General features: G+C 40.0%; 1 protein-coding gene across 1 annotated transcript; it reads right to left on the reverse strand.

The window, feature by feature from the left end:
- Positions 1 to 299: 299 nt before the first annotated feature.
- Positions 300 to 24,266, reverse strand: vax2 (ventral anterior homeobox 2). The gene is made up of 3 exons (XM_034230328.1): positions 23,406 to 24,266; positions 18,344 to 18,531; positions 300 to 3,905 (listed from the first exon to the last, which is right to left on the reverse strand). Exons 1-3 carry the CDS (start codon positions 23,632 to 23,634, stop codon positions 3,423 to 3,425), a joined length of 900 nt encoding a protein of 299 aa, XP_034086219.1. The 5' UTR covers positions 23,635 to 24,266; the 3' UTR covers positions 300 to 3,422.
- Between the last annotated feature and the right edge of the window lie 1,184 nt (positions 24,267 to 25,450).

Consider the following 25,450-nt stretch of genomic DNA (forward strand, 5'->3'; position numbering starts at 1 on the left):
GTCCACTACCTTGATGTTTCTGCCACACTAATGGAAAGGACCAATAAGCCAAGGTTTTTGATAAATATGTCTGTGAGCTAAGGCCCTCCCAAAATCCTCAGTGAATAGAAAGAGCGCAAGCAGATGTGAGTCAGATGTGTTGACTGATTTCAAACAGAAACTCATATTTTCACTGAATAACCCTTTAAAAGAAGTATGATTGATTATTCAGTACAGAACATGTTACAAACACACATTTTAGATGCTAGTTTTCGTGGCTTTGAAGCAGAAAGTGAAGAACACAGAACACAGGAGGCAAATTACATAGACATATATTTATATGCATATGAATAAAAATACATATACATATTGTACAATATCTTGGCCGAGCATGAAAACAGCTCTGTCAGCCCAGAAACAGAAGTAAGCCTCTTTAAATAAGTGCAAAATGTTAATGAGACAAAGAATTGTAAAGCATATATAAAGACTTTTTTTTTTTAATGAATCTTCCGTCGCATTTTGTTTTTTCCTGTTAAAGTCACATGGAGCGGACATGGAGATAACTTGTGCAAAGACCCATTTATATATATTCATATATAAATTTATATCTATGTACATAGAGTTTGTTCATCATAAGTAGTAGATGGTGCCATTAGCTTGACATTAAGTCACTTTTACTGCTTAAAAGAAAGGAAGTTAAGGCCTATGCAGGACCTTGGCTGTGCATAAAGGGAAAATAAAATAAAAGGAACATCTCCACACAATCTCAAAAGGACTTTACCCAACAGAAAAACCCACGATGCAGTAGTGAGAAGGCCCAAAATGCCTCTGAGATGGTGGTAAACAAGTGCAAGATGTCAAAAGCAACACTTCCACTCAGCTGGATTGAGGACAAACAAAACAAAAAAGGCTTTGTTTAAGCGGCAGAGCTCTGACATCCCTCTCCTATGGCCGCTCCTCGTCGTGAATGAGCGTACAATACAGCAACTGCAGATTTACATTACAAAACACCACCGTACAGTGACAGAACATGAGTCAGTGCTGATTCTGAATGGATGGAAATGTCTTCTGTAACCACAAACTCCTCTACTGTCACAAATAACAGAGAATGGGATCATTAAGAAGAGTTTGTTGCAGAGCCCCTCTTTTCCTAGTACAGCTCTAAATCATGCAACACGAAAATAAATATTCCAGTAAAAAAACGTGACTGTTTTGCTTACAGGAAAGCTTGACGCAAAACGCCCTCTGGTGAGTGAAAGGGAGAAAAGGGAAGGTTTGTGAAAGGATACAGCAGCCTTACATGAGAAAGCAGCCTCCTGACCTCTCAGCTCCATCGCTCTGCTGAATATTTCATGCCACCGTGTGTGAATTATGGATAGTGCTTATAGAAAATAATACAGCACAAGTGCACCGCCGCAAAGAGCCCGGGAGTGGATAACAGGGGTTTTCGCAGTACTGCTGGGGCCTGAACACAACAATAACAAATCACCTGCTATCCCGGGTGCAAAAAGGCCGCCAGACAGAGGTTTTCTTTCATAAGCTGAGGTCAAAACCTTCCCATGCATTTATCTGCAGCTGGAAACACGCTTTAGACGCAGCCTGGCTTTTACTCGTGAGCAGCTTTTTAAATTGATGTCACAATAGTGGTCGCTTTTTCTTTAAATAGGTGTCGAGCCACCTACAGCGAGCACATATTAAACCTCACAATGAGAAGACATGAATGGGTAGTAAGAGATGGAAAGGAGAAGCAGCTGACAGAAGTTGTGAAAAGGGGCGAGAACTCATCTGACACAAACAGATTGAGGGCAAACTGTGGGGAATTGCAGGCGAGATTTGATTTTCTTTGGACAACAAGGAAACATGGAATCATATGGGAAAAACACAGCTGATGTATGTAGGGTGTCTCAGAGTGGGCTGTTTTCTGATCCTGGAGTCAATTTAGGTTCGGGAGGATCATCAAGTGTCGAGTCTCACTAAAGCTGGGATTTTTCAATAAGGAGAAAATGGGGGGCACATACATGAGGATGTATAAAAACCTACAAACATAAAGTGCTTTCAATGGGGGGGGGGCAAGCAGGAGGGCCAACAGTCTAAAGCGGGGGAAACATGGCGCAAACACAAATAAAGAAAAATAAAATATATTATTGAAAATATTTAAGATGCTGCAATGTAAGCAGACCGTTATAGTTTCCTGTGTACAAATATATTTCGTGTGATTATGGATATGACCTGATGAGAGAGTACTTCTGATAGGTGTGATGTTGCAAACCAGAATATGGGCAACTTAAATAAAATAAAATGTGAAAATGTGAGATTTAAAAAAAAGATTCTCAGAGGCTGTTGTGGTTAATTGTCATATATGAGAAAGAATATAAAGATAATTGTATTTTTTTGTAGCTGGAACTAGACAATGCGTGGATTTAGCTTGAAATATGAACAAAATTGATGATTAAAATCGAAGAAGTTTCCGGCCTACACACGTTTGGTTCTGTAAATACAATAATTGTTCAAAAAGTGGGACAGATGTTATAAAAACCTAGATTTGAGTCTGATTTAACGGTCAAAATCAATCAAAAACTGTACATTTGGGCTCAAAGGTCATCTCAGTTTGACCTTGACTTGCTTCAGTGGTTGGAGGACACACACCTCCAAAGCTTGGTCCATAAATGCTTTGGCAGAGTCTCACCAGCTTCCTCACACACTTATCCTTCTTAATGTTCTTTTATATTAAAACTATGGGATCTAGATATGTGAGTTTTGCACCATTTGTCCAGATCCTACCACATTATTTCATACACAAACACAACCAAATAAAGAATTTACATAAAACTACTGCTGGACACCAAAGAGACTGATATTTAAATGCTACGATTCTTTTTTTTTTTTCAGTGTTTCTTCCATATTGTGATAGCACATTAACTCAAATCAAACATGGCCACTTGTACGGGAATATGTACTGAAATGTGTACAAACTGCTCTCATTGAATTATCACTCTTCTTATTCAGACACTGATTCAGTCTGAACTACCATGTCAAGTATTTTTTTTTTTTCCTGAACAGTAAAATTAAGGCCTGTATAGAGAGAGAAAACCACACACACAAACTCACTGGACAAAAAGTGAAGTCACTGAAACCACTGCGAAGAGAGCGGTGATAAAACATCTGCCTGTCAGGGTTCACGCAACACACACACGGCATTTCCTGCAAAAATTCACAAGTTTTTTTTTTTATGTAGGAGAGTCTCCGTCACATCACGTCCTTCCCGCCATCTTTTCACCATTTTGTGTCAACAGTGGCACAAAATGGTGCCGCATAGATCACATGATCCAGGTTGTTTTCTTTCCCCCCAAATCTGCTGAAAGTCAAGAGTTAAAACAGATTTGAGGGGTGGAGGTCTGAGGAGGAACGCTCTTTCAGAGACGAGTCCCCAGGTGTCGCAGGACTTAAGAAACCGTCTTCTTCCCGCCATGATCCGCCTCCTTCCTGTCCAGCCGCATGTACGGCTCAAAAGCTGAAGAACCGCACCCGTAGACGGATGTCAGTTCGTGGTGGGCGCCCCCCAGCAGCGGCATGGAGAAGCAGAGGGAGTGATGGGAGGGGACGCCCAGGCGGGGTGAGGGGGGGGTGCCGCCCAGCGAGGGCAGCGACAGCCCGAAAGTCCCCCCTGCGAGGGAGGAGGGCGGAGTGCCCATCCCCTGAGAGGTGGAGGATCCACCCGGGCTGCTCAGCAGGGAGCCGTTGGAGGGGTGGGGCCCCAGGAGGGAGTTGTGCGGCGGGATGGGGCCCGAGAGGAGGCGGCCCTGCTCCAGGAGCCGCAGGATGTTACAGGTGGCCAAGGACTCGTTGGAGGAGGAGGAGCGTTTGTCCGAGTCCTTCGTGGTGTCCTTCTTCTGTTTGGTCCGGCGGTTTTGGAACCAGACCTTGACCTGCAACAAGCGGTGGAGAGGAGAGATTCACGTCAGTATTTTTTTGTCGCAAACGCACACTTTGTCAGTGGAAAAGTCAGTAAAATCGATAAATAGAAGAGAGAATACAGGAACAAGGGCTGGAAAGCCAAACAAAACAGAAAACTATATCCTGAGTCTCACTGGGTTTCCGCGTGGCATGAAGAGAGGGCAGTAATACCTTGTCGGGCTATTATCACCTTGTTGTCATATGGGAAGAATTCAATATGTGTGGTGTCTTGTTATGATACAGAATTCAAATTACATGACAACAAGGGGAAAAAGCGTTAAAAAAAAACTCAGAAAATCTTTACATTGAGAGAAAACTTCTCCATACAAAGACATTTAGTTCAGTTTGTGTTTTTCCATTCAGGAAATATTCAATTTTGCCCAGTTATTATAAATAAATTATTAAGAATAAGATTTAGAAAGCAATACGTCGGTGTGTTTGAACATATCTACAATAGTTCTGACACCAAACTGCTCAAAGTTACAGCTTCCACTTGCTGAAAGTGTTTCATAACTCAAATCACTGATGTCTTTACACTAACGCACCCTGACATTACCCTCTTTACATGACCACAAGTTGTGACGCAGGCTGGAAACACGACTTCTCTGTGACCTCCGCCTGCTTCATGCACATCTATGCTGTAGCATGCTAACGGTGATAGCACGCAGCAGCTTAGCAGTAAACCAGTCGAACACGCATATTGAACAAGCAGAGATGCTGTAATCCCCCGGCACAGCCCATTGGATCAAATCAGTTGTTTTTCTCTGCACATTTGATCATGGTAGCACTTTACCTGCTCTCTCACTTCAAGGCCCTAATGTACATATGGGGGAGGGGCAGTGATATCGAAGCTATGCAGCATATATGGAGACTACTGAAAGTAGAATAGAGGTATGTGCTAGAGTCTAAATATAGCCATACAGTGAAAACGTTGACTTTAATTAAATGTCCACAGATTTCACATAACTGTATTTAGGTTAGTTGAAAGCAATATTATTAAGTACAAGTAGGTTCAACTTAATATTAATGCTTTCAACTACTACAGGACAGACATAATACATTTAATTAAAGTCAACGTTTCAGTTCTTTCAGTGTAGGAAATGGAGAGCATTTGCAACATGAAACATTTCTGGCTCAAGAAGGTAATAAAAGGGAATATTTTAATTTAAAAAACAGTCATAATCTGCTCCATCCTCCTCTCTCACGGCAGGTAACTTCCCCACATCACACCACCGGCATGCAGGTTGAGGAAAGCTCGGTGAACTCTGCCTGTCCTTGTTCGCCGTGTTTAATTGATGGGGTGCAGCGTGGCTTTAATATATAGCGTGTGGAAACATTCGGGGCTCGGTGGGATGTTGATCGGAAGGCAACGCGGGGTCACGGCAGATCGCTGCACGGAGAGCACCAGCGAGAGGAATCGCACACATCAAAAATGTATGCCATCCTGACCGAGTTTTAGTGTGTTTTCAGTGCGGCATGCAGAGAGGTGGGTGATTTTTTGTTGGGCTATTATCATCGTGTTGTCATAAGGGAAGGATGAAATATTTGTAGTGTCTTGTGATGACACAGTTCAAATTAGATGATAAAAAGGGGAGAAAAGCGTTAAAAACTCAGAAAAAGTCTGTAAATTGAAAGAAATTCGAGGGATCCATGCGGAAACAATTTACATTTTCCTGGTTATTCTTTAAAAATGTATAAAGAATTGTATTTTGAAGATGATTTTTTATAGGTCGGTCTGTGGAGTGCTTTATATACAAAAGTTCTTACACCATTGATTTTCATTGTTTTCACTATCAAATAAAAGAATAGTGAAGTAAAGAAATATTGAAACAAGGCCCATCATAATGTCTTGTGTACTTCATTAACACTCAATTTAGATTGATATACAACAGAAAAAAGCAACAAAAGGTCACATTGAGGAGTGGTTATCGGTACATTTGTGGGACTAAAACAATTATCTTTTGGATTCTGGTCCTTCTGGCTGGTTCAATAACTTCTGATAAAATGGCTAAAATATGCTAAGAAAGATGTTTGTCATGAAGCAACAAAAACTGATGCTTGTTTTAATACAGATCTGTGTTACCAGACACAACAACCATGTTTATTCCTCCTTTATTTTGCAACCGTCCTCCCCTGCCCTCTACCTAAGTTCACCCAACACAACATGTAAAGTCGTTACGCACACACCAGACTTTCCATCAGCCTCTTCACGATCTTCGTAGAATTCAAGTGATCCCCGATACCTGGTTATCAAAGCACCTTTGTGCAGTCAGCGCCACGTCTACAAACAACAATGTTACGAAGAGTCTCCTGATTGGTTGACACAAGATTTAGTAGTTGTTGATAGTGTGGTATTCAGGTAATCAGGCCGGCTGGTGGTAACTATAGTATCACTGCACTCTAAAAGCTCGGCAGGCAGTTATAGGGGAGCGAGATCCTCGTACTGCCACTGACCACGATGCAAATAATGGGATCGGAGAGCTCAGGGAGGAATACTGACGCCAGCAGGTCTTACTGTAAAGACCAGATGAGGCTGGGAGGGAGGGAGGGATAGTGGAGATGGAGATAAGAGGGGAGATGGAGGAAGGGAGAGATTATCGGCACAAATGATCTCCGTGAAGCTGCTTCTATTTCTTCCTCGTTAGCTCACACACTGCCTCTCTGAAATCTCTCTGTGCATTTTACTCATGCGTCACCGCCTGCCGAGCACCCACAGCCTTTTAAAAGCTTTCATTTCAGATGAAACTCCCAACCTCTCCCATGTTGTGGGCGGGGCTTAATCTTCACATGACACTATACTCCCATCCATTGGTGGGGGAGAAAAAAAAAAGGAAGCTCGCTTGTGTTTTACCGGGGGATTTCATTAGAGGGAGAAAATGATGAGAAGGGAAGAAAGCAAAGCTGCCTTTGATACATCTACACTATTGGATGTAAATCATTTTTAATGGGATCCAGGGTTCAGAGCCGGGGCAGAGATTACAGAGGGAGATCTGGATATGGCGACCTGCATTTGCCCCCGGCCTCGCCCTCTTCACCCCGCCCTGCTGCACTCTGGCCCACGAGGGCCAGGCCGGGACATTGGGGGGGATCAAGGACTGAAGTGAGGGTGGCAAAACCAAAACTAGTGGACGCATGGTTGTACCCTCATATTGTGATTGCGTTTTAAGGTCAAGCACTTTTTCTGCAATGTTTTACAGTCTTTTTTTCTATTTAAATGTTATTTACTGTATACTGCTTCCATTTAAGAACCAACCCCATGGAAACAGCAACCACACTACCCTGTCCCGTCTGGGAAAAAGTTTAATTCATTATAACTTAGAACATTTATCGACAAATGCGTCACAAAGATATGGTAACTTTAAATAAGGTTCAGGTGTTCCTTTATTCCAATAGGTACTGAAGTAAAAAGTGGATTTGTTGGGAATATCACATTTCCAAACATACTATTTAATACACTTCTTTCATATAATCTGATTGGTTTAAACTGGAAATACATTGAATTACGGAAGCAAAAATAGGACAAAATCAGAGCGAGGTGGGACGTCATCGCGCCGGATCAAGGGCCCAAACACAAGGTAGGGGATATAAATTAGAGGGTGGGGTTAAATGCATGCAGGGTGGGGTAAACTCAAGGTCAGGGAGAGATGATCAGGCTGACATCTCTGAAAACACCAGCCAGTCGGGCAGAGGTCAGCCAATCACAGGCCTGCGTTGTGAATCCAGACAGCTGCAAAGAGAGCGGCAGGCAAACTGGGCTAGAGGTAGAAAGGTTAAGCCAGATCAAGACCCAGCGTACAGATCCACCGAGGATCCATATGCATCTATAAAATAAATCAGCTAAGCCCCGACCCACCATGATCCAAGTCACAGTTGGAATAAAGCACTTCGAGATTTGTCTTGGCAGATGAGAAGCGCTATATAAATTAAATGTATTATTAAAGAAAATGTTTGCTTGTTTAGACGTTTCTATAATTCTCTCTCGTATATTTATCTCTGTTTTTAATCACTTTACTGCAACTCAGCTAAGCAGAACTGGTCTACGCTACGGCCATGGAGCGCATTAACCCAAACATCTAAAGTGATATAACACTCGCCGCTATAATGCCCATAATGCTGCACAGAGAGGAACGTGGGATTGTGACGGTAAAGTCTTTAAGAAGGACACTTGGTGAAAGTCTTTCATACTTTCCATGACCCCTCCAGCAGCTCGCTGCTCCCGCGCTGACCCTGCTCAGACCCCCTGATCCCAGGCATGTGATGAGCCGCAGCACACAATGAAAACTCTTTTCCGGAGAGTTTGTACCAGGCGGACATTCATCTGTGTGTAACAGACCAGTGGATACTCAACTAAATCTAACTAAATCTAAATCTTACTCAATGTTACGGATTATACAAAAAACAACATAAGCAATTAAGTATTTTAAAGGTCACCTATTATGCAAAATCCACTTTTTCATGTCTCTTCTACATCAACATGTGTCCCCTCTGTGTAAAGAGACTCAGAAAGTTTCAGGGAAAAAGATCCCCTCTCTTTTCATCCTGATCCATTTCTATAAAAACCTGTCTGAAAATGAGCTGATCAGAATTTGGCCACTTTGTGATGTCATAACGATGTTTGGCTTGTGTAACCATTAGCCAATCAGCAACCAAGGTAACCCCCCCCCCCCCACCTTATCACCTGAATCCCCTCCTAGAGCACCTTTGAGTTCTTTGTAACCAAATATCTCTCAGAGGGGCGTGGGGAGGGGCTCCTTATTTTCATCTAAAGTAACAGACAGAGAATCAGCACTTTGGAAACAGGGCTGAAACAGAGGGGATTATGGGATGCTGCAATGGGTGTTTGGTGTTTGGAGCCAAACACTTCAGAGACATGTTTTGAATATATCTGAAAGCTATAATAAAGTAATGAAAAACAGTGTAATAGGGGACCTTTAAAGGATTGCCTTTCACAAGAAACTGGCCACTGTTTAGGTCAATGTAACTCTTAATTGTTGAGACTGGAAGAGCCTTTGATTCAAGAAAAACCAATACACAAAAATTGTGTTTAGAAATCAAGCTAAAAAAAGTTTCCGTTGCCGTTTGGTGTACTGTGGATAAAACCACTTGAATAAACTATTCATGTTAAGGAAACATATCCTTTTCAGCTTCAAAATTAAACAAATACATACAGTATGTAAGGTTTTCCATTTTAAACCAAGACACTTAGGTAAAAGTTCAAATCCAAATGCAAACTTCAAGATGTGTAAAAAAAGTGTTTGACCATATCGGCTGTCTAAACCGGATGGGCCCAAATGGACATGAGTTATTTACCTAAATGATTTCTGTAAGTCTTTAAAGTCAGAGAATGGCATTTCCTGTCTGGGCCACTAAACGTTGGTACAGTTGAACAATCCTTTTTTTTTACTTCAACAATGCTTTTATTTTGAAGAATATGAAATGTTTGCTTTCAATAGCCATGTAAACAGGTCTGAAGCGAAGGTTTCAGATGACAGAATCTCAGTATCATATATGGGAAATTAAAGGAATGAAATTGTTCGCCTGAATTAAATCTCTGTGCTTTGCAAACCGACCCAAGTTTTTTTTTTTTTCTTAAAATCCATCACCCTTAAGATTAATAAACAGTAATGATCACTTCATATGAGACATAAAACCCTGGTTCTACTCAAGTAATTTTCCACGAACACTCGTCTCCATCCATCTCTTCCTCATCAACCAAACATCGACTACATTCACCTGCCTCCCATCTTTTCACTATACTTCCCTCAACAAAATCACCAATACCACCACATACCTAATGTATGTCCTGAGTTGAATGTGCAAATGTATGCCGATGATGCGGTCATCTTTGTACACGGGAAGAACACTGAAATAATCTCATCTCTCAAATGCTTTGGACAAGGTTCAACACTGGCTGAACAACATTTGCTTGCAGTTAAACGTAAAAAAAAAACAGTATGCATGATGTTCAGTAAACGACCAATCAAAATCAAAGGATCCAATGTGTTTTTAAACGGAGCAGAAATAGAACTAGTCTCCCAGTTCAAGTATATTGGAGTCATACTGGACTCGAACTTGACTTTTAAGAAACATATTAAGAAAGTATCCAATACTATTAAATTCAACTTGCAACATTTTAAACAAATTAGACCTTTCTTAACTGTCAATGCTATAAAGTCAGACCTCCACTGTATGATTCTATCCCACATTGAATACTGTTTAACAAACTGGTCGTTTGCTTGTGCCACAAACCTGAAACCCACTGAACAGCTGTACAAGAGAGCTATCAAGGTGTTTGACAGAAAGCCACATTCATACCACCACTGCACCATCCTTGATAAACACAATTTCTTGAGTTTTGACAATTTTAAGTCTTTTAAAAGTATGTGTTTTATTTATAAATGTTTACATGGACTGCCCCCCCCCCCTCCCTTAGGGGAATTCATCCACAGAAAACACACTGGACGCTGCACTAAGAAACCAGAGGAGACTGTGAGGTCCACCGCAGACGGACCACTTTTGGACAAAATGTCCTCTCCGTTAAAGGCAGCTCATTGTGGAATAGCCTCCCGACTGAGATACGGGATTGTCCCTCTCTCAATAGGTTCAAAGGTCAACTCAAAGAATGGTTGAGAAACAAACAGACGTGCAATCACCTCTAAATGCACTTTAACACAGGGGTATCTCCTCTTGCACGTCATGTATCGATGCAGTTATATTGTATTGCTGCTATATTTGCTATATTGTACTGTCATGTCATAAATACTTGTGTATTCTGCTCTTGCTCTTTTGCACTTTTTGCATTTCATGTATTTGTATTTGCTATGTTTGTAAATTTCATTTTCTTAAATGTTTTATGTGAGGGACTGCGGATGGAAAGTAGCTCAAAGCTAAATCTGGCATATTTACGCTTGCCACATTAATTGTTGTCAGTGTTCATTAGTCCCTACCAAATAAACGATTAAAATAAATAAAAAAACATTTTAGCTGACTCCAAAACCTTATCATCTAACTTTGAGCGAATCAAAGCGACGTGGTCCTCCATCGCTGCAGCACATGTCCAGCCAGGTTCAGCCAGGGGTTAACCCCGTCTTATAAAAGCTGGTAGATATGGCTGCCTAATCCTCCTTAGCGCAAAAGCACTTGGGACTGTTTACGAGGCCCGGCTCTTTTTCTCTCCCCTCCCCTCTCTATCCACCCCTCCCTCCAGCCTTTTACAACCATTCACCAGGTTTAGTTAACAGCCTTCACCTCCTCCCTTCTCATACTGTAATGAGATGTGCAGCACTCATTCACCAAAGAAATCAGCAGGGGGTTGAATGTGGTCCGTGACTTTTCTTACATGTCACCCCGCAGCCACTGGAATCAACTTTGGCAAAAATAAAACTGCTGGGTCTTTGGTCTTTTAGGACTCATGTTTGTTTTGTTGTCAGAGATGGAAATAGCAACACAGAGGTCTTAAGAACGGATGATGGTTGCAACATTTAGCTGCCATTTTTTCATTAGTGCATGACACACTCTTTTGCCCCCATATGTCTAACACTATAATGCATGTCCGTCTGTTCCTGATGTTTTTTTCCATGCCGGCATACTTCATTTACTTTGGGCTTTAACTCAGTATAAACTATAATAAATATATATTAAAATGTCATGTATTTAAATGTCTCCGCTGAATGCATTTGTGTAATTAGTTAATACATATGTGATTATACTAGAATCACTATATAATAACAATTTGAGCGAATATGGGTCATGACCGAAAGAACGAGATCGCGCATACAAGCGGCCGAGATGGGTTTTCTCCGCAGGGTGGCGGGTGTCTCCCTTAGGGATAAGGTGAGAAGTTCGGTCATCCGGGAGGGACTCGGAGTTGAGCCGCTCCTCCTTCGCGTCGAAAGGAGCCAGTTGAGGTGGTTCGGGCACCTAGTTAGGATGCCACCTGGGCGCCTCCCTAGGGAGGTGTTCCAGGCACGTCCAGCTGGGAAGAGACCAAGGGGTAGACCTAGGACCAGGTGGAGGGATTATATCTCTTCGCTGGCCTGGGAGCGCCTTGGGACCCCCAGTCAGAGCTGGTTGATGTCGCCAGGGAAAAGAAAATGTGGGGCTCTCTGCTGGAACTGCTACCCCCGCGACCCGACCACGGATAAGCGGGAGAAGATGGATGGATGGATGACTAAAGATTTCTAAGTTAAAAGACATTCCTGGCCGTTTTTTACTATAAGAATTGAAAGTAAGACTTCCTAAATTAAACCTAAACATTTGACATTCCCCTACAACGTATTTTTTGATTAAATACGTCAGGATTTTACTGTATTTAATTTTATGAACACATGGTTAAGATTCCAATCTCCACTTCAGGTTTGGAAAGATGCCACACAGGGAATCTACATTATAGATTTACTACATGGACAACCTTTGACCACCATGGCAATCCAAGCTCCAAAAGTAAAAACCTCTTGTATCAAATCTTGGATGATATGGTCCTCCATATGTTTGGAAAATGACTCCTCGCCTTCACACACTCACACACTTTACTCTGCCAGGAGCTGATGAAACAAGTTAATTCAATCTGACAGAGTGATTAAGGACAACCGCAAATACAACTTAATTGCCATTATGTCCTTGTGGCTATCTAATCAGTTGATTAGATATAGTCAGAGCCTCGCAGGTTTCTTGACCGTCAGTGAGTGGAACAAAAGGACGATGCTCTCGCTGCAGCTCAGAGAAATGAGGAAGGACTTTGTTTCTTTACATCACCAAACATTTTCTCTGAATGCATAAAGCAGCAAGTGTTTGCCTATCTGTCTGCCTTCCTATCTCGTTCTCTATTCTGAGTGTTTGGACAATCCCCGTACTGTGCTGCCTCCTCGCTGCTACATCTGCACAGCGACACGTCATGGCTGGGTCCTCGACGCCCAGACGAGTGGCCAGACACCAGCTGTCTGACTGCCATTGAGAACAATACACACAACGAGGCATTCACTGTACGCAGACACAGAAACACAACTTGTTGTCTACAAAAACACTGATTTCCTACAGTACGTGGTATCAAACGAGCCTATTTTTCTGATTTTCAAGTAAAAAAGCAGAAATGTTATCAGTTTTCAACCTCAGAGTGTACTCCTGTGTCCATGTACAACAATGCCTGGACAATTGTACAATCCTTAATTAAAAAAAATACTTCTAGATTATATTTTGTCCCATTTGCAAAAGCAGTGTGTAAATCTGTAACTGATTTATCAGGTCATACAAGGGTCACATAGTTTTAATGGAGGCTTACTCTCTCTGGGATATTCCTCCTGCCAAAGTTATTATTATAATATGTTTTATAAATAGATTGATTTACAAGAAAATGATTAACATACATCATGAAGATCCTTTACAATACCAGCTCCAACACGTGACCTACAGCCTCCCTCTGTTGCCAGAAGCTAAACAAATATACCAGAAGCATCATTTTTAAGTTTTACACTTTCTAAGACACAATAAGAACACTACATAGTAAAAATCCATCATTATAGGACGTTTTTGGTCTTGGCATGGACATTGTTATGGGAATGGTATTCAAACGAAGCTCACATCTGTGCGGCGTGCACTCATCTTTACATTAAAGATTAAACATGATTCCATCACTGAGCTCCGTCCCAGTTGCTGCATGATTAAGCCCCAGCCCAGACACCATTAAACCCATTGCTTCTCCATGGAAGAGCTGCAAACAACAATGGGCTGATACAATGGCAGAGTATATGTCCTCTGCACTCAAACTCAGCACACCGAGGAAGAGCTTAAAGTGAGCTAAAATCTCCTGAAGTCACACAAATCATCCAAGAGTATGTCAAGAAGATGGGAGGAATCACCAAATCTCAACAAATATGGAGCACAAAGCTCATATTTACTCAAAAAAGTCAGCACAAATAAAACAGCAAGTAAAGCTTTCTCTGTGCTCGTTTACAGTAACACATCTTAATTAACCCCATGATCCTCCTCCACATACCTTCACAATAAGAGCTGAAGAATCCCAGATCATCCATGTGCTATCTGTGAAAATCCACCAGTAAACTGACCAGAAATGAAGAGGCTTTCGTTGTTTTAGGTTACGGTTTCTGTGTGTTCCTTCCCTCCTGCTGTGTTCCGCTAGCGGGGAGCCACCTGCCGGGTTACTCGGTAACGCGTTACTTCAGCAGTGTGAACGAGATGTACGTTTCATTCTCGCGATGCTGCAGCTATACTAATACCGCAAAATACGTTTATTTGCGCATGGTTATGGATGCGTTTAAGTGTCAAATATCAGAATATGAAGGAATCATCCTAGAGCGGCGTTTCTGTTTCATTAAATTCAGACGGGATTTAATCAAAGGTGGAAGAAAACCCGAGGCTCTTTACTGGAGTAAAAGTAGAATTAATGTGGTCTTAAAATATTGAAACTTCGTGTAGCCTATCTAAAGTAAAAATGCTGAGTATACCGACTAGCTCCTTTTTAATAACAGTGTTGCAGGATAATAATGCTATGTTTTTAAAAGGAAACATATGTCAAGTCATTTTATTGTTAGTCGTTCGTCTTTAGACATTTTTGTTTTAAATACTGTGTATAATTAATGTATTGTATCACATCGCGTTTTCATGTAGCCTAAGTAGCTAGTAACTATGCGTGTTTTAGAAACATAGGCCTACTGGAGTAAAAAGTAGGCTACAACAATTGTCACCAAAATGTAGTGGAGTAAAAGTATGTGTAGCAGGAAATGGAAATACCCTTGTAAAGTACAAGTATACGATATTCGCGGTTGACTCATTACAACTTACGGTTTTGGTGGATGAAGGAGAAAGTGAATATATGAAGTTTAACGTAATTTAAATATCTTGAAATTGTTAACGGCGGATTGGAACAATAAGACGCCATCCAATTGTAGGCCTCGACGCTTTTCATAGGCTTTTATTAAGCTGTTTTCTTGTTTTAGCCTACTCTTATTGTGTAGTTTTGGTGAAAGAAATGCGCAAAGTAGGCCTACGTGGTATCCAAATTGGATGACACACGATCTATCACACGTTACGTCAAAATCACCAGACATACATTTGGAAATAGTATGCTTTTTTTTTTTTAAAGTAAACTTTCATTTGTTTAGTAAGTTATCTGCTTGTTTTTTTTGGAGACACATTAATGGAATTATTTATAATAATCGCATTGTCAATCATCATGCATTTGAACAAATAGTTTTCTATAATTAGATGAGCACTCTGTCCCATTAGGCCTGTGTGTGTGTGTGTGTGTGTGTGTGTGTGTGTGTGTGTGTGTGTGTGTGTGTGTGTGTGTGTTGCCTCATTGCGTGATCAGTTCGAATACCTGACCAAACTAATTGGAGTGACATCATGGGTCAATGACCAAATCCCTAAACATTGTTAAAAAAACATTTAACGATCTAACCTCATATTACTGTAATTAGTATTTGTGTTTTAGGAACAGATACAAATAAAAAGGCCTGTCACGTTAAAAAAACAGTGTGTGATAACGCTTTAATCGTGTTTTGGGAATTAATGTTTCTGAAACAAGTTTTTTGTTTGAAAACTAGAGAGAATATGAATTTGGCAGATGGTTACAACCTGGGTTTTTGGAACAATGATAAACAAAATTCGATAATTTTTCTTTATATTACTGTGAATGAAATAGGTTCAATATTCGTGGCAGACAAACAAATCTGATTAAATGTTTAACAGAAATCAAATCCTAATTTTCTCACGTTTATATTTCGTTTATATTTTATATTTATATATTTCGATTGCACTACCTGAATCTATGATCACATCAAATGCGAGAAAAGCTTTGTGCTGTAAAAAACAAATGGAAATATGCCAAAAACACGACTTGTTCATATTCCAATGCCTTTTGTTTAACTTTGAAATAAGCCTATACTTTTTGTTTGCAGGGATAAATAGATGGATGATAGATTCAAATGAAACAAAGTAAGAAGAAAAAAGCTAAAACGCTCTTATAATGGAAACAAACACAATGTAATTCACCTGAAAACTCGCTTAATAATGTCCTAAAACTTTGAGAGCTCCCTAATGTCTTTTTGCATGATTTGCCTTGAATGCTGAAATATTCAAACGCCACACATAATGCCAACTAAAAGCCTTTCGATCAGGCGTAGAAGCTGCTTCAATATAATTAAGAAAATTAATGGGTTCAATATTTCACACCATTACGAGGACTGGAGACTTTTATTATTTACATTTTGTTCTCACTTGAAGGTCAGGCAGTTTTTCATTCAGCCAATCAGCGTCGCCTCACAGCAGCAGGAAGCGGAGGCCCTCCCATTAACACCCCTAGTGTCAGCGCTAATGAGGGACACAGTGGCTGCTCTGTGCTCCCCAAACGTGTAAACGCACACACACCAACACACACTCAGACCCTTTATGTGTGAGTGTGTTTTTTTGTGCTTAGATATTAATGTTGGGTGTACTCCAGAGGGATGATGCGTAAAGCTCCTGCAACAAGTGTTTTGTATACACAAGAGGGGATTTAAATGCCAATAAAAGACACAAAACCATCCCCATGGCGCGTAATTGAATATTGTTATAACCAAAACATACTTTAAATGTATTTAGTGGCTTGAAGTTGTTTCGTTTTGAAACATAAACAGTAGCCTCACCCCATAGCTTTATAAGAAATGGCGTATTTAGACGTCGAAGCAGTGCGTAATTATCCACAACTTTTCTTATTCAATCTTTATTTGGAGACCATACTGCATCAATAGCCTATAGACGATGTCATATGTTGTTAACATACAGGTTTATGTTGGATATAAAACAGATGGAGAGTTAAGTGACCCATATGCCCATTTTAAAATTATAGCCGATAGACACTTTGGATAAAATAAGCAATAGTTGTGTTTTTTCCCCCCAGAATGGACTCTCAATAAACAATCTGAAATGTACAGGAAACATACAACACCAATACACAGTGTTCTGGAGTTTATATCCTTTCGTGATTTGTAAATAAACAAAGAAAAAACTAATTTTACGCACAAAACCCCAAAATTGCTGCACGAGTTACAGTGACTTTAATATAAACACGCTGTTACTGCAGTGCTATGCAAGTTGGTGTATAAGTGATGACGCACATAATAAACACAGAGGGGTTGGGCTCGTGGAGCAGCAGATTTAAATGAAGCGCGCGGGGCTTTATGGCTGCTATGAAATGTCAGGAGTGTTCAGAAGAACCCGGATGTACCGACATGCCGATCCACTACCAACAACACGGGGCATTACCGTTTCTTGTTACGATACAAAAACACACACAGCAAATGGTGTATACTGATTTTGTGAGCTGCACTGGAAGTAATGAGGTATTCATTTCGCTTCCCTTCTGTTTATTTATTTTGGATGTTCTCATTGCTGCTCAGGATAGTCAAATGCAACCATTACGCATTGAGTAACCGTTCTGCTTTTATGTCATACCTTCCAGATATACACATCATTTTAAAGTAAATGTTGACAACCTTTCACATTTTTCCTTTAAATATCTGGGCTACATAAATGATCAGGCCATAGATACAAGGACTCGTTTTACTCCGATATAGATATTTTACATGTTTTTGGTAGAATTTTTGCATTTGAAAATCTGATTGTGAACAAGCCACGTGAGTGTTTGGACGTGGCAGCTCTTCTAATCCTCCTCTGTGATTGGCTGAGGAACCAACTAAAGAACCCCAAAACACCTGTGACTTTTTTCAAAAGTTAGGCTACTTTTAATCGAAATGACTAACACAATTTGCTTGACAATAAATAACATACCTAAACTTTGTAACTCAAATGTAAAGATATCCTTTAAGGCTTTAGCCACCAGAGGCTATGGCTTAGCTTATGTGACAATTGTTCTGCTAAGTAATTATCAACAATGTTCGTTATAGATTTTATAAAAACGTCAATGTAATGTTTGTTTTCATTGTTGGTGGAGCTTTTAGCAATGGGTTTTCCATACTTAAGACCAATCAAAATACCAATACATTATTGTCAAAATACATGCTTACAAGTATAATCCTGCATTCAAAATGTTACTTAAATTAAATCACAAAAGTATTGTCAGCAAATTGTATTTAAAGTAAAGAGTAGGCCTAAAATATGTGCCTTTATGGGTGTATATATTTATGTGACATTTCCACATTGTTGCATTAAGTAGCATTTTACTGTTGTAGACAAACAAAGTTCCGATTGACTCTTTGGAAAATGTTTAAATAATGTGACTTAAAGAGTTCGTCCACTAGTTTAATTCTGAGAGATGCATTTAAAGCAGTTAAATAAATGTAGTGGAGTACATTTACAGTGTTTCCCTTTTCAAGGAGTAGAAGTAAAGCCGACAATGTAAATACTCAATACCTCACAATTGTACTGAACAGTACTTGAGTAAATTCTTCCTCACCTGAGTTTCAGAGAGGTTCAGCTGCCTCGCGAGCTCGGTGCGCTCGCGCCCCACCACGTACTGGCACCGCTGGAACTCGAGCTCCAGCCGGTACAGCTGCTCGGCCGTGAAGGAGGTCCGGGTCCGCTTAGGCCGGTCCAGGTCAAGGCCCTTCGGCAGGACGATCTCCCGGATGGTGCCTTTAGCGTCTGCGAACAAGAACACAACGAACAGTTAGACGTGGATTTTCTTGCCGTTTTTGTAGTAGAGATTTGATTATATGATATGCTTTTATTTTGAAGGGGGTTTTGGGAGACAGTGGGTGGCGGGATTGACCCACAATAGATGGCAAATGGTTATTTACCGGAGTAAACTCCAGGATATAATAACTGTATTGTACTGTTTGGTATTGGATCATCGAAATACATGCACATTAAAGATGGAGTTACATTTTTACGTTTATCTCTTAAGAATTTCGCCGCTACAGAATATAAACACTCAGGACATTATAACAAAATATAATATGAGTGGTAAGCTATTTTACAGTTGTAGGTTATAAAAAAGGTAAACACAAGTTTCTTTGAGGTGGCTTATAGGCCTACATGTAGCCAAACTGATTAATAAGCAGTTAGGCTTATGGCTTAAAATGGTAAAAGAGAGTGTTAATGACACATCTGTGCCCTTTTGTCACATCTACATAGGCCTATTTACAAAAGCGTTGTAAATATAATAACTCATAATAAATACTTGCCATTACATAAATGTACCAGTTTCAGGAAAACCTAATGTTTGTTGTTGAGATGTTCCTCATGTTGAAACACAACGGCTAAATCCCTCAATGTTGTTCCACGTGACTGTGGGTGCAGGCTACGTCAGTCGTGCGCAGGGGTGAAAGTGGTTTGAATTTCTTGCAGGTACTATAATGCTACCCCGACCTTCATTGGTTCATATTGTTCTCCTCCCGCCCCCAGCTTCATGCATCCCTGAACACAAACTTCACATTTGTAATGCCTTTATGGGGTAGAAATTAGAAACACTTGACAATATGTGACCCGCTCTATCGAAATCAATCGGAAGTCGCAACGGCTCATTTCAAAATAAACGTGGATTTACGCAAAAAACTATTTTTTCGGGGTTCGGGTGTTTTGTTTGATTTTAAACAAACAAAGTCTTGGCTTTCAGAATATTAAACTTGTTTCGGCAAATTCAGGTGATAAATACAACTTTGAAGCTTGTAACCGCATAATTACAAGCGGAGAACGGAGTAACTTAACGTCAATGCAGGCATAACAACAGCCGGTGTTTCTCGTGAGTGTTTCCCCCGGGAAACAAACACAATACGCACAAACGCAAAAATACACAAACACACATACACGTATACACACGCACACACACACACACACTCGCGAGCTTCCCCCAGACCAGTAATCCAAACCAAAATATCTTCCCTTCGTAGTATAAATTCCACGGGTGGAGCTGTCAATTCTTCCTGGTCTTCCGGACCGCCTGGAAATCTCTTACCGGTACTAAGGACCGGGTAGGACCGGCACACTTTCAACACTGGTCGTGCGTATATCTTAAAAGCGTTTGCAGCAAGAACGGTTTATTAGAAGAAAAAGCAGACAGTGGGATAAAAATAAAAGGAGATTTGTGTTGAGTGCTGTCTGTGACTGAAAGCAAGAAATATGTGTTCAGGGCCATTCGGTGTTTTACAACGAGTGGTCGTGCACTTAAAGGTGGCATAGTTTTATTTCCCTGCATGGAAAATAATTGACAATCAACAGTTTCACTTTCAACTGTTTGACTTTTCAACTGTTTTCAAAGTCTGTGCGTCAGTATCCATCAACAACGACAACAACATCAATGACACGTGTTTGTTTATTATAGGGTCAGGTGTTTTTTTTGTTATAGTAGCCTACATTCATTTTTATATGTATCTAGTGGGGTCGTTTGTCACACATTGTCTAATGATTGCTTCGATCTGTCCAAAATATTTTCTGTAGAATAAAACAAATACAAATTAAATAGATTTTTTGTTTAAATGTGTACGAAACCAACATATATTAAAAGGTAGATTTTGGTAAATACAAATAATAATATAACCTATATACTGGATGTGTCAGGGTCAATACACCCCGCCCTGGATCCAGGTTATTGTCGACACTAATTAATAAAATATGTTAAGGACACATTTTATTGTTTTAAATACCCGTTAAATCTGTTTACTTTTAGCTACACTGTAGCCGGGAATATTTGTTGGTATTTATCACATTGAATGGAAACGCAGGTCAGACAAGACCTCCTCTTTGTCCAGGGTTTTGAGGTCATAAAATATGCAATCCAATAAAATATGAAGAGCACTGAATTAAATATGAAACAAAACTGATTGATCTATAGAGTTCTGTATAGGAAAGGTACCAAAACTATATGGAACAGATATAAACTGAGTGCATTTATATAATTTTAGCTATAAAAATGGAATTCAAAATTAGTATGAAAGGCAAATCTCCCCTTACATTGAATTATATTTAAAAGCATGGAAATATAAAATAATATGAAGTTCTGACATACAGCAGATGCGGGAGAAAAGTTAATGCGTAAAAAGAAGAATGTGGGCTGCTTCTGCTAGAGCAGAGAAAATAAAAAAGTTAATGAAACGCAGTAATTTAATCAGTAAGTACCCCCGTAGTGTAATAAAATGTTATTTCAATCACAGGGGCAGTTATTCTTCAGTGTGTGGTTAGCCTAGAGGCCTAAGATATATAATGAAACATGCCTGAGAGGTCTCCATCTTTACGCACGGATTATGCCTTTGTGTAATGTGTCGCCAGGCAAGTTAGAGATGTTTTAAACCCTCCAAATATACACATTTACATGTATAAAATGTTCTTCCCTGGCTTGAGGAGGGGAAATAAATAAATAACAGCTTACAGTGTGATGGAAACATTTGCAGGCAGAGGAGGTGCACCAGCGGCATTACGCAGACCTGCTGACCTCTCGGTGACCCCGCCTCTGTGGAACAGCCGGCTTCAAAAACAAATCCTGACACTGCGGGCCTCACCTCTCCGTGTAATGTACAATATGTTCAGAAAAAACCAGGCCCACATCCCGGTCCTTATACAGGCCACATTTCTCCCCTTTAACCGGCGATTGATTCAACACAGAAGCGATGATAAATCACTATATTTAACACAGTTTATGAAAACATGCCGGCCACGATCTCATGTGAAGAAATGCGCAATCTCATGTACACCAATAATCCTTAAATTGATATATTTCTAAATATATATAACCTGCTTTTTATATTTTTTCTGGAACTGACGACGAATCTGATAAAAGCAACAACAAATTAATCTAAATCCACGTTTAATTGTTTCCTTCTTTCTGCAATTTTTCTTCTCCTCCTCGCACATTCTGTGGCCTTCATAATAGTATTTATTTGGCGTTTTTATATTAACTTTAGCCTCAAACGAGTTACGGTTCTTCTGTTTGGCACAGGACGACGCACGAGTTTACGTTCAATAAAGGATCCATCTAACCAGCCAGCAACAATAACATCCACAACATGCAGCCTATAACTAAGGACTGATAGGCCGACATATTGATTCTGCCCGCAGCAAACAACCACACAACGCTGCAAAAATACTGCACAAAAATACAAGTTGTTATTTTAGATTGCATCCTCTTTTTTTTTACGGATAGGATTTCTGAATGGAGGGAATCCTGTAACGTGCTGACTTTGTGTTATTAGTGAGCGTTACCCTTCATGTAGAAAATGGCCTGAATTCAAAATATGTCTCATAGCTTAATAATTGTATTATCTAATTTAGACTGATCCTCGCTGGGTCTTTCCGTTTACGTGCTTAAAAATAACGTGAGCGTGCAGTATGTAACAGCCATCTACTGTCCAGTTTAATTTAACATAATTCAAACGTAAAATAAATACAAATTATTTCAGATGATTTAGATTCAAAATGTGACTCCAATAAAAATCATGTATTATTACAATAAAACTCTTTAATTATATATTATTAATTTGAACAAATGACCAAATTGTATCCCTATATTTTATTCTCTGACTGCAGTGATGTTATCTTAATTTGGTGAAGTCCTGCAGGAGGGCGTGGGCACTCATATTAAATAAAATATAATTCTGATGTTCATTAACATAACGTTGGCACACAAAGATATTCAGCTACTGACAAGTAAACTACACACACACAAACACACACACACACACACACACACACACACACACACACACACACACACACACACACACACACACACACACACACACACACACACACACACACACACACACACACACACACACACACACACACACACACACACACACACACACACACACACACACACACACACACACAGCTTCTGGTTATCGATGGAGAGCTGTTAATGTTTTATTTATTACCATCAGCTCCTTTGTTAATAATTCTACAGTAACAGCCTACAGGGGGGAATGTCCTCTGATTATAGTCAGAAAATGTCCCTCTGTTTGTATATCAATTATGATTTCCAACCTGTGTTAAAAATAAAGATGTATTACATGCTTATCATAGCTATTGTTTTGATTGTTAAATCGGACTAATTCCTTTTCAAACGAACACAAACAAGTCACATCAGATACAGACTGTACCAAATAAGGTTTGTATACGTTTAATTGATTAAATGATACACTGCAATTACTGATTTTATTTTGGGATTGATATACGGGTGTGGTGTTACAGTCATTTGGGTATGACGGAAGTGAAAGTCGCCCATTGTTACCACAGCAGGGGCTTTAGGGGTGTTGTATTCAAGCATCAGTCCAGACACTTTTAGGTTACATTTAATATCTGCCTCATTTCAGTTCAGGATATTTTAGAGTAGCATTTTGACAATGCTTTAATTATCTAACAACTCCAGATTCAGGTTCATGTTTAACAGCACGTCCAGTCATTTTAATTATAGTTTTATTGAGCCTATAATTACAGAAGGCCTGCATATTGTTGGGACAATTATGGACTTCCTGAAACCTCTCCCAGTTTGTGAATTCGTTTTAAATGTTGCGTTCACGTACCTCTTACTAATATCCTCCGACAGTAGTCAGGGTCCACTCCCAAAAGTTTGTCGTGCCCGTCTTCGCTGGAGGACGTCGGGGTGGACGCTGAGGTCCCCGGGGTGTCGGTGGAGCTCTGAACCGGGGACCGGCTCCCTATCTCGGCGCGGCACTTCGTCTCCATCCGGTCCAGCGGGTTGGGTCCACAGCGGTGGTTCCCATCGCCCATAGTGGTGGTCTGATCGAACATCTACAAGTAATAGTTTTACTCTCTGAATATAATCTCTCCTTCTGTAGCTGCTCACCTCGTCTTTTACTTTCTTCTCCTCTTTGCAAATGTTCTGCTTTGCATGCCCTCTTCTGCCTCCAAAAATTCAAAAGTAGATCCAGTTACAAGGAAACCATGCACTCCTGTTTGGAAGCCGGTGTGAGATTCAGGTGTCGCGGCATGACGCGCAGAGCAGTCCAAACCAGAGCAAGTGCTCTTACTATAGTAGCCAGGAGAAATGCATGGCGCAACCAGATCTATGGAGGAGGTGCCACAAAAGAACACACACTGCTCACCCACGTATAAATAAAATGAGAGGAGGCGGTGCACCCAGAGAAATGGTCACAGTTCACCGGGCACAGGAAAAGTTTCTCCCGGTGCTTCCCGAGCAGCCTGTTACTTCAGCCCCGGTAACATCCACTGCCTCTGCGGATCCGTGGGTGCATGTTGTTGGTGGTTAAATGGCCACATAGAAGGGGGTCTTCTGTCAACAAGAAAATATTTGTAGTGTTGAAAACCCTTCAGTATTCGGGACTCTTAGTACACATTTACGCACAAATAAAGTCAGCTTTAATCGTTGGTTTTACGCACGCTAACACCCTGCCTACACTACAGCAGAGATGTTAGTGTGTGGAGAATATTTGTAGTGACACCGTAATACACTTTACAGAGGCAGGAACCTCTCACGTCACTTCCTGCCTACGCACTCTCGTCGCTGATTGGCCCGCCGGCTGGGCACGTTTTGACAAGACGATGAGCGCGCTGCAGTTTGGGATCAGGCGCGAGGACATGAGACGATGGTGGTGCGCTTCCGATTCGGGGAAACATCCAAACACTGTTCTCACTTTCAGATGTTGTTTATTTATTTGTTGTAATGTTTGTTTTATGGAAGGACATGTGCAATCATACAGGGTCGCACTTGAGACGATGATCTTCCTTCCATTATATTTTGTTCCTTAAAACAAACCATTCCAGGTTAAAAAATAAATAAATAGAACAGTGACAATTAATCAAATTAAACACATTTCAAATCAGTCAAATTAAATAAAAAGTTAAGACAGGTAAGTAAATACAAATATATATAAGTGAGTGAATAAAAAGAAGAAAGACAGGAACATATTAAAAGGTGTTGAAAATAAATAACATTGACTCATTTTCAGATTTCAGTTTTACAGCCGAACTCTTGAGTTCTGTAAAACAATGGGAAAGCAAAGAAACACAAGTAAGTTCAAATCATGTTTAAAATATCACACTTTTAAATCAATAATGGGGCACACAATTCACAATGTTACAGATATTAAATATTAAAAACTGAATTGAATTTATATATTTACATTGAACGTATACTGTATAAGCCAAATCAATTCATATTGGAAGTAATTTCTAATATTATTTCTAAAAAGAAAAGTAGTTTAGTCCCCTTTTACAGTCGTATAAGGTACTTTTCTAAATGTGTTCTTTGTTAAAATGTCCTGAATTTCGAATGTTTTTCTTTCTCTAAATGCTTTTTCATAACACGATCATTATTTGTATTATCACAAAAATAAGTGTTTTTCAAAATTGCCTTTATTTGTGGTAGCAGAAAATATCCAAATATTCAATATCATAAAAAAATATCACTTGTAATCTAAAAAGGATATCGGGCCTCTCGACTCATATTTATCACAACCTGTTATTATTCAGGGATGGATTACAATGACATTACATCCTGACAACGAGAGTTGAACAACGTGATGAGTCAACAGGTGTTTCTGTTATTTTGTCCAACCCCTCTCCAAACACCTCAAGTCTTATATGA

This window comes from Gymnodraco acuticeps, unplaced genomic scaffold (genome assembly GCF_902827175.1).
Source record: "Gymnodraco acuticeps unplaced genomic scaffold, fGymAcu1.1, whole genome shotgun sequence".
Taxonomy (NCBI): Eukaryota; Metazoa; Chordata; class Actinopteri; order Perciformes; family Bathydraconidae; genus Gymnodraco; species Gymnodraco acuticeps.